The 13,421-nt window shown below is 39.8% G+C and overlaps 5 protein-coding genes across 6 annotated transcripts; 3 read left to right on the plus strand and 2 right to left on the minus strand.

Moving 5' to 3' along the window:
* Positions 1 to 515: 515 nt before the first annotated feature.
* Positions 516 to 1,071, minus strand: LOC119551487 (protein FAM76B). 2 transcript variants are annotated; one of them, XM_037860850.1, is made up of 2 exons: positions 978 to 1,071; positions 516 to 868 (listed from the first exon to the last, which is right to left on the minus strand). In XM_037860850.1, exons 1-2 carry the CDS (start codon positions 1,030 to 1,032, stop codon positions 531 to 533), a joined length of 393 nt encoding a protein of 130 aa, XP_037716778.1. In that variant the 5' UTR covers positions 1,033 to 1,071; the 3' UTR covers positions 516 to 530. The 2 variants fall into 2 exon arrangements, with proteins under 2 accessions (XP_037716778.1, XP_037716779.1); XM_037860851.1 differs by having other exon boundaries at positions 928 to 992.
* Positions 1,072 to 3,766: 2,695 nt separating this feature from the next.
* LOC119551216 lies at positions 3,767 to 5,947 on the plus strand. Its single transcript, XM_037860453.1, has 5 exons — positions 3,767 to 4,499; positions 4,578 to 5,154; positions 5,223 to 5,293; positions 5,356 to 5,645; positions 5,703 to 5,947. Exons 1-5 carry the CDS (start codon positions 3,853 to 3,855, stop codon positions 5,945 to 5,947), a joined length of 1,830 nt encoding a protein of 609 aa, XP_037716381.1. The 5' UTR covers positions 3,767 to 3,852.
* Positions 5,948 to 7,004: 1,057 nt separating this feature from the next.
* LOC119551955 (putative gustatory receptor 58c) lies at positions 7,005 to 8,293 on the plus strand. Its single transcript, XM_037861650.1, has 2 exons — positions 7,005 to 8,066; positions 8,117 to 8,293. Exons 1-2 carry the CDS (start codon positions 7,005 to 7,007, stop codon positions 8,291 to 8,293), a joined length of 1,239 nt encoding a protein of 412 aa, XP_037717578.1.
* Positions 8,294 to 9,065: 772 nt separating this feature from the next.
* Positions 9,066 to 10,350, minus strand: LOC119551893 (putative gustatory receptor 58b). The gene is made up of 2 exons (XM_037861495.1): positions 9,337 to 10,350; positions 9,066 to 9,275 (listed from the first exon to the last, which is right to left on the minus strand). Exons 1-2 carry the CDS (start codon positions 10,348 to 10,350, stop codon positions 9,066 to 9,068), a joined length of 1,224 nt encoding a protein of 407 aa, XP_037717423.1.
* A 192-nt stretch (positions 10,351 to 10,542) lies between these two features.
* LOC119551441 (putative gustatory receptor 58a) lies at positions 10,543 to 11,780 on the plus strand. The gene is made up of 2 exons (XM_037860784.1): positions 10,543 to 11,562; positions 11,613 to 11,780. Exons 1-2 carry the CDS (start codon positions 10,543 to 10,545, stop codon positions 11,778 to 11,780), a joined length of 1,188 nt encoding a protein of 395 aa, XP_037716712.1.
* Positions 11,781 to 13,421: the final 1,641 nt, after the last annotated feature.

Genomic DNA, 13,421 nt, shown 5'->3' on the forward strand with positions numbered 1-13,421 from the left:
AAAATAAAAAGGAATTTAAATGTTGCTTATTAGACCACTAGCGGTTTCGCTTTAAGAAATCTTTTATTCTCCTATTTATGAATATATATCTTACTAAGAAGCCTATAGTGATTACATATCTGGTCTGTATAACAGCTTCTAAATATAAATAGATACAGAAATCTGGTTTCCATATCAACATTTTATAAATTTAATAAAATATATTATTTATTTTTAGGAGGTCTTCTATTCCTCCTTCTAATTATTATAGTCCATATTAACATCTTTTATTAGCCCCAAGGACATGCCATTACAATGTTCTAAATGGTTTGTAATATATGTTATTAGAATAATAATAATCTTTCCTTGGCATGTTTTATATAATTTAGCTAATGTTTGCTTGGTCCAATGATGTAAAGTTCTTCCTTTGATCATTTTATAAAGTTTCAAAGAGAACAACAAATCCATCAAACCAATATATTTGTTTATTTATTTTCTTTAATATATTATTTTTATATTTTATAAGTGCTGCAGCACTGTGATTCTCGAACTTAGTCACTCAAATAGTCGTCGGTTATGCCAGAGGCCGCCTTAATCTCCTCCCAGCGTTCTGTGAACGAGGATCCCTCTCTGTTTGGCTCAAAGTCCTCTCGTCCTTCGGGAATCGGAGGTGGCTTGACGGCCACATGTTTGTGTATGTAGAAATCGCAGCGTTTGCAGTAGTTAGTGATCTTATCTCGGGGCTCGAACTTCGTACTGCAGATTAAACATACTTTTGGTGGCAAGCGACAGCGGAAGCACCGGTGTTCCTTATCCGAGAGATCCTTCCACAGGTATCGTTGGAAGCAAACGGTGCACATGTACAGCCTGTTGTCGGGCGATTCCATATCTGTGGATCACAGAAAATATAATATGTAATAAACCCATAAAATAATACGAAAAACAAACCGATAAGAATTGATATTAATTCAACGCTGCTTAAAATATTCTCAACTTACTCCGGAGAAGTGAAAACCAAAGCCTTCTGAATTTGATTGAAAATGTCATTAACATTTATAGCCTACCAATTTGTTTGAAAAAGTACTATAGTGTGGTGACGTATTGTTTTGATTTTAATATATTTTTTATGATTTTACCTTTTAATGCAATTTTCGAGATCCAAGGGTCTTACTTTTTGTATTATTTTGCGTGTAAGCCAGAATTATCAATTCTATTATCGCAAAGCCAATCTGACCGATCCCACGGAGATATCCCACACTTGAGTCTGCCTAATCACGCCAACTGCCCCACCATCTTTTTATTGGCCAAACATAAACAGTCGCGCCGGCCTAATCAAAAATAAAATACAATTTGTGCAAAGTTGGCGAAAATCATACCGAATCTCCCCGATATTTCCACCTCATCATCATCGAACCTTCATTGTCCATGCTCCGTCGCCGGCATTTCAATGAACTGTTTGCTCCTTCAGTCGAATAGAAAGAGAAAGAGAGGGCGGGACCTGTCAGAAAAGGACGACAAATTGCGCTCCCTTTGTATTTTTGCCAACCTTGTCGGATTTTATTATTGGGGTCGACGGCAGACATTGAAATGAACGTTTCGTCCCGTTCACATGTTATGTGTGCTTAATATTTGCCGAATTATTTGAAGTAAGTTGTTTCGCTCCAGCTATTGTTTGTTTGGAAAGCCGTACAGTCTGGCTTCTATAAGCATATCAGTAACAGGCTACATGAAAAATAAATATTTCATTGTTAAAATTAGTACAAAACAAGATACTACATAAGATGCATTTAAATGTAAAATTGCCATTATAATCAAATTTTGATCAAGGTGGACAGTTTTATATATAATTTTGGTCTGTCAATAAAATTGTTCGAGTATATAAACAAATTACAATTGCTTTTTTAGCCAAATACAAAAAAATTTCAATTCAAAAATAATTCTAATGCATTTTATAAAAACTAATTTTGAATATTACTCCACATCAAATTCAGTTGATTACTACAATGACTACAATTCAAACTATAGAAGCTTGCCTGTATTTCTATATACACCCCCTGGAAATCTCATTTATTGTATTTGTCTTGACTTTTGCACAACTGAGTGAACTGTGACTGTCAACAAATGCCAAAAACTATGGCTAAGAAAGCTCATGAATTTATGCTGCTCCTTCTGCAACTCCCTCTTCGTTTCTGCGGAGTCATCAATAAATGAGTGAGAAATGGTCGAATGGAAATGGGTCATCGAAAGGGGGGGAAATATTACTTGCTGTAAGCTTCGGTTGATCTGCTCCAAGATTCAAAGTTTTCATCTGCCACACATAACAATGGGAAAATCTACATTTCAATGGCTTCATACTTTTTATGCAAAACCGCACTCTCCCTTTCGCACACCCTCTAGCTGTCTCCCTCCCGCAACCGAATCTCAAAGGAATTGTCAAAGAGTGTGGATTTTTTGCACCTTTGCTGGTGGAATTGGAAAAAAGGGGGCGTGGAAAACCACAATCCACATGAGATTTTTCTCGCCACCGCCGGCTGCATTTTAAATGAGTAAGCGAAAGGGACGCTTATTGAGGTTTGGGTGCGAGATCTGGGGGCTGCGTATTTCGTATTACCCAACTTTGCACTTTGAAGTTTTTGGGGGCTGAAAGGGTGGTCACATAAATTTGGGAATTATTGAAATTTATTGTTCAAAATTGCCATTGGCGTGAACAAAGTGAGGAGTGGGAGAGCTCAAGGTATAAGAAGATCTAAAAATAAAATAGATAAGACGCCCATTTGGGAACCTGCTAAAGACTTGCATTGTTCGTTTATCCCAAAAATTGCAGTTTGTTGTAAACTTCCCTTGAGAATTGATAAATTACCTACATACATACATTTTGTTTGGGAACAATTTTTTGTGAAAAAATACATTTTAATCAATAAAAAGTATTACACAATTAATCAAATAACCCCTTTCATTTTTGATTGATTCATAGTGGTTTCAAAAAACAAAGCGATTTAAATTTATATTGCCTGTATTTTCTGAAGACGATTGGAAGTCGTATTGATAAATACAACCTTTTTTATTATTTGGGATAACACCAATGACTTCAAAGTTTAATACTGTTTTTAACTGTTTGAAATTTTTCGTCCCCACGTTTTTGAAGTATGTACAAATTATTCTGATCGATTGGCTTATTAACCTTATTTTATATAAAACCAGATTTCATTTTAAATATTCTCTGTGATTTTAACTGTGGTTTTAAAAAAACAAACAAATTGGCGACATAAAATGTTGAATTAGTAGTTTTATTTTGCCGATCAAGGACTTGGTTTTATGAAAACGGAAATGCGGCTGGCATAAACTACCATAAGGTATATTTAAGAATACTGGCATATATTTCGCTTATTTTTTTATCCAATGTTTAATCGTAAATTTCAAAATAACAAAGTTACTATTTCTGAATTTGAATTGCCGTTATTGCCAAAACAAAATCCAATTAGCAATTAGAGATGGCCTAAAAGTCAAAATAAAGGTTCATGTACCCGCTATGTCGAAAGCCGTATATTTTAAATGGCGGGAGGGTGTCACGGCTAAGTTAGCGAGGACACCAGCCATGTGGTATATTTATAGTAATAATTTGGTATATGCTAAAATATACCGCTGTCTTTCACTTACGGTCTTACTAAAATGTTGGGAGGGTGACAAGGCTAACATAGCGGAGACACCCTCCTGGTATTTTAGTGTGGCCGTTTTGAACATTACATCGATGTTTTTGATACTACGTAATCGATATTGTGTCATCGATGTTTTGCCATCTCTAGCGGATTTGTGGAAATTTCCGCAAAATAAAAATAAAAATAGAAATTGCTCGGCTTGGCCAACTAGCAAGCGATGCACAAAGGGGCGCCACCTTGGCAAGTGGGCGGTGCCAACGAGGCAGCCGGAATGCTGGATGGCCACCTGGCCGGGACTCCCGCAGAGGGGGCAGAAGAAGAAGAGGCTGCGTCCACGAAACAACTACAACCACTGATAAGAAGTGAAAGGTGGTGGTCTTGCAGTCGCAGGATAATCTTCCTGGAACTCCTGATCCTGCTCCTCACCGCGATTCCCCTGCCCTCGAGCAATGCCACCCACATCAGCGGGCAGTTCCAGACGGAGGACTTTTTCCAGTTCCTGGTGAAATTCGGCTTCAACAAGGCGGATCCCACGCGACGGAATGCCTTTGGATATATCTACGGCAACATCACGTCGCAGGATAAGTATGGGGTTCCCCTCACTCTCGTCGTCCTGGACAGGAGCACTTTCCTCGAGTTCTACGGAAATCGCAGTCAGCGGAGCAGGGAGGCCGCCTGCACGGGCATGTTCTCCCGCCTCCAGAGGATCGCCTACGACTCCACGTGCAATCCCCGTGCCAAAAGAGACTTCCTGCGACACGTCCCCTGTCCTGTCAATCAGCTATGCAGCGATGAGGATGCACCCGGAAACGTCGTCCCGGGATCGCAGTTCACCTATGTTATCAACCTGGAGGCGGAACCAAGGTGGGTGCATTGTGTTCTATCAGTAAATGTGATTATGAACATAGAGCTTGATATTTTCTTCCAACCTTTCCCCGACAGATTCTGGTACCTCTCCCTGGTGGCCTGCTATCAAAACCAGAGCACCTGCCAGTGGCACGCCCACGAGAGCCTGCCCAGATTGAGTAAACTCAGCAGCAACCTTCTGAATACCCTGCACTACGACATCCACCTGGTCAACTTACACCCAAACAACTCGGCCGCTCATCCACTGACCTACCAATACTCGTACGATCAGCAGAACCTTCTGGAGATGTATCTCGTGTTCATGCTCGTCTATATTGTGCTGCTGCCCATGCAAATTTACGCGGTGCGGCGGCAGAAGCATCCAGTGACCAAGTTGTTCACCCTTAGTCTGCTGAGCGAGTTCGTTAGCTTGGCTTTGATCACCGCCCATCTGATTCACTATGCAGCCAATGGAGTGGGAGAGCCGAGATTGCAGGCGGCGGGCGATGTTCTGGACATTCTGAGCCGCACCACCTTCATGCTGATCCTGTTGCTATTGGCCAAAGGTTGGGCTGTAACTAGGCAACAAATAAGCAGAACTGGTTGGATTATCCTAATGTCCATCTGGGTGCCATACTGCGCGTTTCACGTGTTCCTTTACATCTGGGATAGGGTGAGTAGTTCGAAAATAAATAAAAAATTTATTAAATTAAATTTACATCAACATTTACTTGTTTGCAGACGGAAGTCGATGTGGTTTCCGACATTGACGAATACCAGACCTGGCCCGGCTGGATAGTCTTGATACTACGGTAGGTTATTAAAGCTCAGGTTAAAATTCAACTCTTCCTAACTCCGAATTTATTAAACACAGCACCTCCTTTATGATGTGGTTCCTTTACGAGCTGCGCAACACAATGAAGTACGAGCACTCTACGAAGAAACTTGACTTCCTGCTGCATCTGGGCGCCTCCAGTTTGGTGTGGTTCATCTACCTGCCCATCGTTGCCATTGTGGCGCTGCAGGTCAGCCCCATGTGGCGCTACAAGCTGCTGCAGGGCATCACTAACTCGGCCGACTGCATGGCCTATTGTGTGATGACGGGCCTGTTGTGGCCACATCGAGCGGGCCAATATCTGCTCCTGGCGGGCACCAAGTATGCGGGTAAGTTTCCCTTATCCATTGTGGAGTTACAAGATTTCACGATGTGGATCTTTTAAGGCATGGACGAGTTGGACGAGTTCAACGAAGCGCCCCACATTGTCAGAGAGCGTGAGAGGCGTCGCAATTCCCCGCCCGATGATATTTCCATTGGAACGGGGAGCGGCGGAGGTCGGGGGATGGTGCTGTCCACAAGCATTCCACATTCACTGAACGGCGATGCCTGCAATGATCTTCTGGAGGCGGAAGATCTCGACGCCGAGCTGCTCACCGATCTTAACAAAAATAGCCATATTGTGGCGTAGATGCAACGGGTTAATTACTAGCTGTAGAAGTCAATTGTGCTAAATGAAACACGGAATGTTAATCATCCTAATTAATCATACATATAACTAGATTGAAGTGGGTTGATTTTTTCGACAAGGTATTTTAGAAGTAGAAACTAACGTTTGCTAGTTAAAATATTAGGACTTTGGTTGTGAAAAAGGAAGTTTTATTATATTGGAATAATAGAAGTCTACTGATAATTTTCTGCAAACCAACAAAACATAAGTTACATCTTAATTAAAGTAAATGTAAACGTGACCATCCAATGAATGATATTAAATAGTTAACCCTATATTTCTGTATTCAAATATGTTTCCTAAAAGTGAAAGCAAAGCAGATACTACTTTTCCAACTTCCGTTTTCGAATGTCTAAAAGTCGGCCCACCATAACCTAGTTATAAACTTATCTGCGTGTATATTCCATATAGTGTGTACCACTTACAACGAAGTCAGAGCGAGTGCAAAAAATGCATCAGAGATTGTTGTGTGATTTTATGTAATATGCTTGAATTTATAATTAGTTTCTAGTTAACGCATAGGAGAACGATTCGATACAATACGCTTCAGCATCATCATTTTCGTTGCGGTAGTTATCGCATAAGCTTACATTTTAACGAACTACCGACTACCTACTAAGATAAGCATAGATTCCCAAACAATCAAGCGGTATTTTGATAAGAACAAACCAAACACACAAGCCAACGTCTATAGAAAACCACTTGAAATGCTAAAAGAAAGATAGCGAAATAAATGAATCATTTTTAGATAAGTACTTCAAGAGACGACTTTGATTTGTTTTCAGCTACTGTAGAGCTTCGGCGAAGTTTTACCACGTAGTGTGTAGAGTGGGTGATGAATCAACCCACATCTTGGACCCTTTAGCATTGTAAAAATAGTGATTAACAGGAACTTCTTGACACGAAGGTCCAGTTGCATGTCCCATATTAATTCTATAATCCCTGGAGCCTTTTTGGTTTACCTTTCATGCAAACATCCATATGGCTGGCCTTAGTTCCTGTTCAATCCTCCAGCAAAATGGTTCGATTCTCCCTCCTGCGCATTTATTTTGAAGTGAGTCGCTTGATAGGACTATGCAATCTACACTACGATTCCCGGAATAATCGATTTATCCTCAACCATGTCCCCACTGTGATTTACTGCCTCCTTCTGAATGTGGCCTATCTTCTGATCCTGCCATTTGCCTTGGCCGTCCTAACTGGCAATGTCTACGGTTGCAAAACTATGGGAATGTTCGGAGTGCTTTATAATGTGGTGGCTCTGACCAAACTCCTGACCATGCTGCTCCTAATGTCCAGTATTTGGATAAAGAGGCGTCGGTTTCAGCAGTTGGGAAATGATCTGATAAAAATGCTGCACAAATTTCGCTTTGCTATTAAAAGCGATTGCAGAAAGAGATGTATGTGCAAAGTATTGCTGACCAGTTCCCGGTTTGTGATCCTCACGCAGCAGCTCCTGACCCGAGACTCCTTGGTCCATTGTGACAATGACTCCAGTTTCAGGAGAGCTATGGTTCCGTACCATATGGCTTCCGTGGTGTACGCTTTAATCTTGATTCTACTAATGAGCTATGTGGACTTGACGGTCTACATCATCCAGGTGGCCGGCAACTGGCTGCTGGTAAACATGGCCAAGAGTGTCCAGGAAATGATCCAGGATCTGGAGGTGTTGCCCGAACGAATGGGCGTTCCCCGAGAGATGGGGCTGAGGCAAGTCCTTCCCGCCTGGCGAAAGCTTTGGAAGCACTGCCTCCATTTGGACGAGGTTCTGAAGCACATTGTTGATATCTTCCAGTGGCAGCTACTCTTCAATCTGCTAACCACTTATATTGTCAATATAGCCATTTTGTTTCGACTGTGGATTTACCTTGAGTTCGACACAACTTTTCATATATGGAAGGGCATCTTGTATGTTGTTCTGTTTCTCACTCATCACGCCGAGATCATAATGCAGTTTTCCATTTTTGAGATCAATCGCTGGAAGTGGATGGAGCTCCGTGATCTTTTGGTAAAACTATGGGATGTCAATTATTCGGCCATCCAATATAGAAACAGTCAGGGATTGATCCTCTCCAGACAGGTAAATATTCCCAATTATTTTGATAAGCTCGTCACATATTTTAAATTTAGTTAGAGTTCTCAATCTTGTATCTCAACCGGAAACTTCAACTGAATCCAAATCGTGTGAGACGCCTTCACATCGTAGGATTTTTCGACCTAAGTAACTCATCGGTTCATCGAATGTCCAGAAACATAATCACCAATGTTTTGGTTCTTTGTCAGATTGCCTACAAAATATATGGTTAATAAATTTATAATTCATTTATGCATCTTTGATGCATTTAATGTAAGTTACACATAAAGTATCTACATTCATTCTATATGATTTATACATGGAGCTTACATCAACTTTCATCAATTTTACATCAATTGTAACATAAATGTACATTCGTTTTACATCACGTTTATATACATTTTACATCCATTTTACATAAATTTTACATTTAATCTATAATTTTTTCATTCACAAAAACCTATGATGTTTTTGAATTTCCCTTTATAGGGATTCGGAGTTAGAAATAATTATGTATTTTCCATAAATCGAAGAAATTATCCGCTAGAAACCGAAAAAAACTGTCCTTCGAGTTTCACTTTATAAACACACCACATAACTTCAGCTCCTGAAAGCTTTTGAAAGCCATAAAATAATGTCCTGAAAGCTTTTCACATTTGAAACCAGCGTTGCCACAAGCAAATTAAAAGATAAGGTCTCAAACAATTTTAAAAGGATCAACGCAAAATTTGGATCTACAAACAGGGCTCAAGCATAGGCAATTTGAAATCTTGAAAGAAGCCTAATTAATCGATACGCAAATAAGTTCTTCATCTAGATCATCTAGTTCTAGGTCCTTGCCCACTTTTCTTTCCACCACTTTACTTCCGACTAGGAGGAATCGTGCTCTAGAAACCCGTACCCAAAAACAGCATCAAGCGGATCATAGATGAGTTTTAGAATTTGATTCTTACTTAAAAAGTTAATTTATTAATATATATTTTTCCTGGATCTAAGAATTCCCCTCTAAACGTCAGATTGGTTCCTGATCAAATGTGTGAGGTACTGCGGATGGTTTGGCTGTTGCTGCCGCCTCAAGTCGAATTGCATAAGGATAATGACGTTGCTCAGAATCGAGGCTATAAAACTAAGGCAAAACGATTTGTCCAGCTCCACAAGCCCGCAGATTTTGATGACCAAATGGTTTCGCTTCAGCTGCATGGTAAAAATGTCCAACTAAAAATAATAGAATTCAAAAAATTTACATTAAGTATTTACATTTAATCGAAGGACTCACCTCCCGTTGTAGCGTTTTGTTCTCGCTTGGCAGATCGTTGAATTGTCTAAGCATTTGGCCAGTGTTGTTGCAGGAGGTCACCACTTTGTCCAGCATTTCCATGAACATCAGGGTTCCCCAGATGTTGAAGAAAATTAATCCATTTCCACATATTATCCCCCAACCATCGGATTTGATGGTTTTGTTGCTGAACTGGACAGCATGATAAAGGATATTCATTGTGGCCATGAACATGTTGATAAACACCGTGGTATGAATAACATTATAGATTCTAAAGATGGATCTGGCCAACTGAAGGGTTTCCAAGTGCATAGTGGCTATGGATCGCACGGCTTTCCATTTCTTACCGACCTTTTTCTTATGAAGAGTGTTTAATGCTAGGTGGATTACCACGAACTGATGGTTTAGCAGTATGAGTAACCCATAAAACGCCATTTTTACTGCGAGCAAGTGCAGGAAGTGTATGAGCCTTATACTAAAAGCCAGTAAACTCCGTTTGTTAACCACATTGAGTAGTTGATACTGTACTAGAGCGGAGAACAAAAAAGCCGCATAGAGCACCATTATTTCTTGCATCATTGTCCTGGCCAGAGATATTTGGAGGTCTTTAAGTTCCTGCTTGTTCACTATGGCATCCATTATGTTTCTGAATCGTTTCCAATAAATAAGAGAGTTCCTGTAGAGCTTAATGATTTTCCGGCGCTTCAGCCAAATGGTTAAATAGCAGCACAAGACAGACATTATGCGTAGAAAAACCATCACAACAAAGTTTAGTTGCAGGACTATGTTGTACTTTATATAGCTATCTAGTAGTACCTGAGGAACCATGTAGTATATGTTTAAAAACATAAATGCGCTAGTAAATAAGCTGTATAGAAGATAAGTCCGCGAAAGTTTATCCAGGCGAATGGTCTTCTTGTAGGAGCGTATCCTTAAAGTAGTGCCCATTAGGGCAAAGAATACGGAATGGTAGTACACCAAGTTCATCACGCGACCCAGTTTCGAATGCAACATGTCAAAATGGAGGTGTTCAGGTAACTGACCAAGTTCTGAACTCGAAAAAACAAACTAATTAGGTGAAAGTCCATTGCGGTTTGATGGAATGGCGATGAGTTGCACGCTTATCCGATTTCCGGCTGGATAGTGGAGCTCCCATCGATTGCAGGACAGTTGACAGTCGTCCTTTGCCGGCTGTAGTTGTCCATCATGCTGCTGAAATCCTTCTACATATACACAGTTTGTTGCGGTCTAATGCCGGCTCCCTTGCGAAAAAGAAAGTTCCTTACGGGATGTGCGCTGAGATGGTACCTCCTCTATACGGCCTGTCTGCATGGAGTTCTGCTCGTCCTTCTACCCTTCACATTTCCCCGATACATGTACGATGAAAGCTACATGAGCAGCAATCTAGTGCTTCAATGGGCCTTCAATTTAACCAATATCACCCGTATAATGGCCATGTTTTCGGGCGGTCTTATGATGTGGTTCAAAAGAAAGAGACTCATGGAATTGGGTGATAGATTACTAAGTCACTGCCTGAAGTGCAGTAGACTGGAGGATCATTCCGAAAAGTATACCAAGTTGCGAAAGAAAATTCGAGGAGTACTTGGCCAGATGTTTTTCGTCACGAACTTCAGCCTTTTGGGGGGCACTCTAATCCTGATGGAAATCGATACAGATCATGGTTTCGGCAAAGTATCCATGATTATGACGCACATCCTCCAATATACATATATAGTCATTATGATGGCGGGTATATGTGTGATCCTGGTAATCCTCCACTGGCAAAGTGAGAGGGTGCAAATAGCTCTGGGGGATCTGAGTCTCTTTCTGAATCATGAAGAGCGCAACTCCCTAGTTTTAACGGAAAACAAGTCCAAAAAGTCCCTGGACCACCTGCGTAATCTCTTCCAGCTTTTTGCAGAAAATCAGCGACTCATTATAGTAGTTTTTGAAACTTTGGACATCCCCATCGCTCTTTTGCTGTTGAAAATGTTTGTAACAAATGTAAATCTGGTTTATCATGGAGTGCAGTTTGGTAACGAATCTATAGAAACATCATTTTACACCAGAATCCTGGGGCAGTGGGTGCTAATTTCTCATTACTGGAGTGCGGTTCTGGTGATGAATGTTGTGGATGATGTGACCCGCAGAAGTGATCTCAAAATGGGAAACCGCCTGCGGGAATTCAGTCACCTGGAGCTGGTCAAAAGGGAGTTTCAATTGGAGGTAGTAAGCTTGCGCTAAAATATATTTTAAATTAATATTATTTCTTAAAGCTGGAACTATTCTCCGATCACCTGCGTTGTCATCCAGCTACTTATAAGGTCTGCGGATTATTTGTTTTCAATAAACAAACGAGTTTGGTTTATTTTTTCTACGTTCTTGTTCAAGTTTTGGTGCTTGTACAATTTGATTTGAAGAATAAAGTCGGTGAAAGTCATTAATGTAATTAAAACATGTTTTTGGAAAACATATAAATGGGTAAAATGGTGAAGTATTTAAAATGTGTTCTTTTCCAACCGTTCCTAAATAACTGAATAGGTTAGAGGCGCAATCTGCTAAGAACTATACTAGCTAATGGTAAATTCGATCGCAGAAAACGGAAGTTCGTGAATCTACACATAAATATCCACATAACATACGCGTGTTTAAAAGCTCATTACAAACGATAACAGTAATTAAATATTAAAATCAATTAATCAAATGTGTTTTCGACCGCCGTTGAGCTACAACAAAAACACAGAATACGTATCACATGGAGTGAGAAGACTTCCTAAGAAATAATGTATTTACATATGTATGTAATCAAGGTGGGTCATCAATTATACATACAAAAATAAATATGTACATAGATTGCCAAAAATTATTTGTATTATAATTCGCCCTGAAGCTAGGACAAATTCCGCAACCAAGACAATTTCAATAAGTCCAAACACTCCATACAAAATAACACCATATGTGGGCACTGAGAGAAAAATCGAGCAACTGTGGTCAGCAAATGGGGATTTCACAATTGTGTGAAAATAGGACATAGGAATTAATAGGAATATTACATATATTAATTCGTAAAATAAGAATACATATGTTTCTTCAGTTTGGACAACAAGTGTATTTGTTTTTCATCGTATATTTATGAATTGACATAACAAATAAAATATTAGAAGTTTTGGTTTTGTAAGACCAGTACAGAATGGAAAATTTCCAAAAGGAAAATAGGATATTTTCTTGCTGTGGACTTAATACCATGTAGCGAAACCTCTTTGTCTGCTAACAAATCAAATTTAATCAAGCTCTCAGGAAGTCAGGCCCCGAGCAGGATTTAGCCATTAAATCTGGCCTGCGGGGCACAAAACTATCCGATAGCCTAAGCCACTCCTTTTGCCCCTTACCGCCTCTTGTGGTTCGATATTCCTCGGCTGCTTTTTGTATTAATTCCAATTATACGCACGACTGGGGAATTTCCATTTGGACTGAAAGGATTTCGGGTCATTATGAGCTCCTACTTCATCATTCTTCCTTCGCCCTGCTCCTGCCACTTCCTCGTCCTTCGATCGTATTGTTTTTGGGCCCGAACTAGCTGAAGATGGGGCGGGATGGGGTTAATTGGCCAAGGTTTTGTGTATCGATTGCAAACTGAACTGGGGATTGTGATTGTGACATGGCCGAAACCACAAAACGAGAGCAAACACGATTTCTTTTGGTAACTAATTAGCAAACTGGGTAAGTTTATTTGGCAAACAAGCCACTTTTGCCCCTCCTTTGGGCTGCTTTAATTAACCCTTTGACAGTAATAAACAGAAATGAGAATTATGAAAATGGGCAAAAATAGGGCAGATAAATTAGCAATTTACTTGCAACTTTTCCCGATAAATTATTTTTCGAGAATAATAAATCTACAGTGAAGCTTAAAATGAGAAGATTGTATTAATAAATTACAAATTAAAACCTATATCGCAAAAACTAAAAGGATTGCATACCAAGACTTTGGAACATTTTTTATTCTTCCTCTTCATTAGAAAATGTCTTTTATAAGAGATTTAAATTTGTAACCCATTTTAAAGTTAGATTTTTCAAATTTCCAATAT

The sequence above is a fragment of the Drosophila subpulchrella genome, chromosome 2R (assembly GCF_014743375.2).
Source record: "Drosophila subpulchrella strain 33 F10 #4 breed RU33 chromosome 2R, RU_Dsub_v1.1 Primary Assembly, whole genome shotgun sequence".
In the NCBI taxonomy this organism is placed as follows: domain Eukaryota; kingdom Metazoa; phylum Arthropoda; class Insecta; order Diptera; family Drosophilidae; genus Drosophila; species Drosophila subpulchrella.

Bases quoted from the DNA above. Each gene is read 5' to 3' on its own strand.
- LOC119551441 (XM_037860784.1), top strand. From the start codon at position 10,543: ATGCTGCTGAAATCCTTCTACATATACACAGTTTGTTGCGGTCTAATG. The intron at 11,563-11,612 runs GTAGTAAGCTTG...TATTTCTTAAAG, and splicing joins AAAGGGAGTTTCAATTGGAG to CTGGAACTATTCTCCGATCA.
- LOC119551487 (XM_037860850.1), bottom strand. From the start codon at position 1,032: ATGTTAATGACATTTTCAATCAAATTCAGAAGGCTTTGGTTTTCACTT. The intron at 869-977 runs GTAAGTTGAGAA...TGTGATCCACAG, and splicing joins TTGGTTTTCACTTCTCCGGA to ATATGGAATCGCCCGACAAC.
- LOC119551893 (XM_037861495.1), bottom strand. From the start codon at position 10,350: ATGTTGCATTCGAAACTGGGTCGCGTGATGAACTTGGTGTACTACCAT. The intron at 9,276-9,336 runs GTGAGTCCTTCG...TATTATTTTTAG, and splicing joins ACAAAACGCTACAACGGGAG to TTGGACATTTTTACCATGCA.
- LOC119551216 (XM_037860453.1), top strand. From the start codon at position 3,853: ATGCACAAAGGGGCGCCACCTTGGCAAGTGGGCGGTGCCAACGAGGCA. The intron at 5,155-5,222 runs GTGAGTAGTTCG...ACTTGTTTGCAG, and splicing joins TCCTTTACATCTGGGATAGG to ACGGAAGTCGATGTGGTTTC. The intron at 5,294-5,355 runs GTAGGTTATTAA...TATTAAACACAG, and splicing joins TGGATAGTCTTGATACTACG to CACCTCCTTTATGATGTGGT.
- LOC119551955 (XM_037861650.1), top strand. From the start codon at position 7,005: ATGGTTCGATTCTCCCTCCTGCGCATTTATTTTGAAGTGAGTCGCTTG. The intron at 8,067-8,116 runs GTAAATATTCCC...TTTTAAATTTAG, and splicing joins GATTGATCCTCTCCAGACAG to TTAGAGTTCTCAATCTTGTA.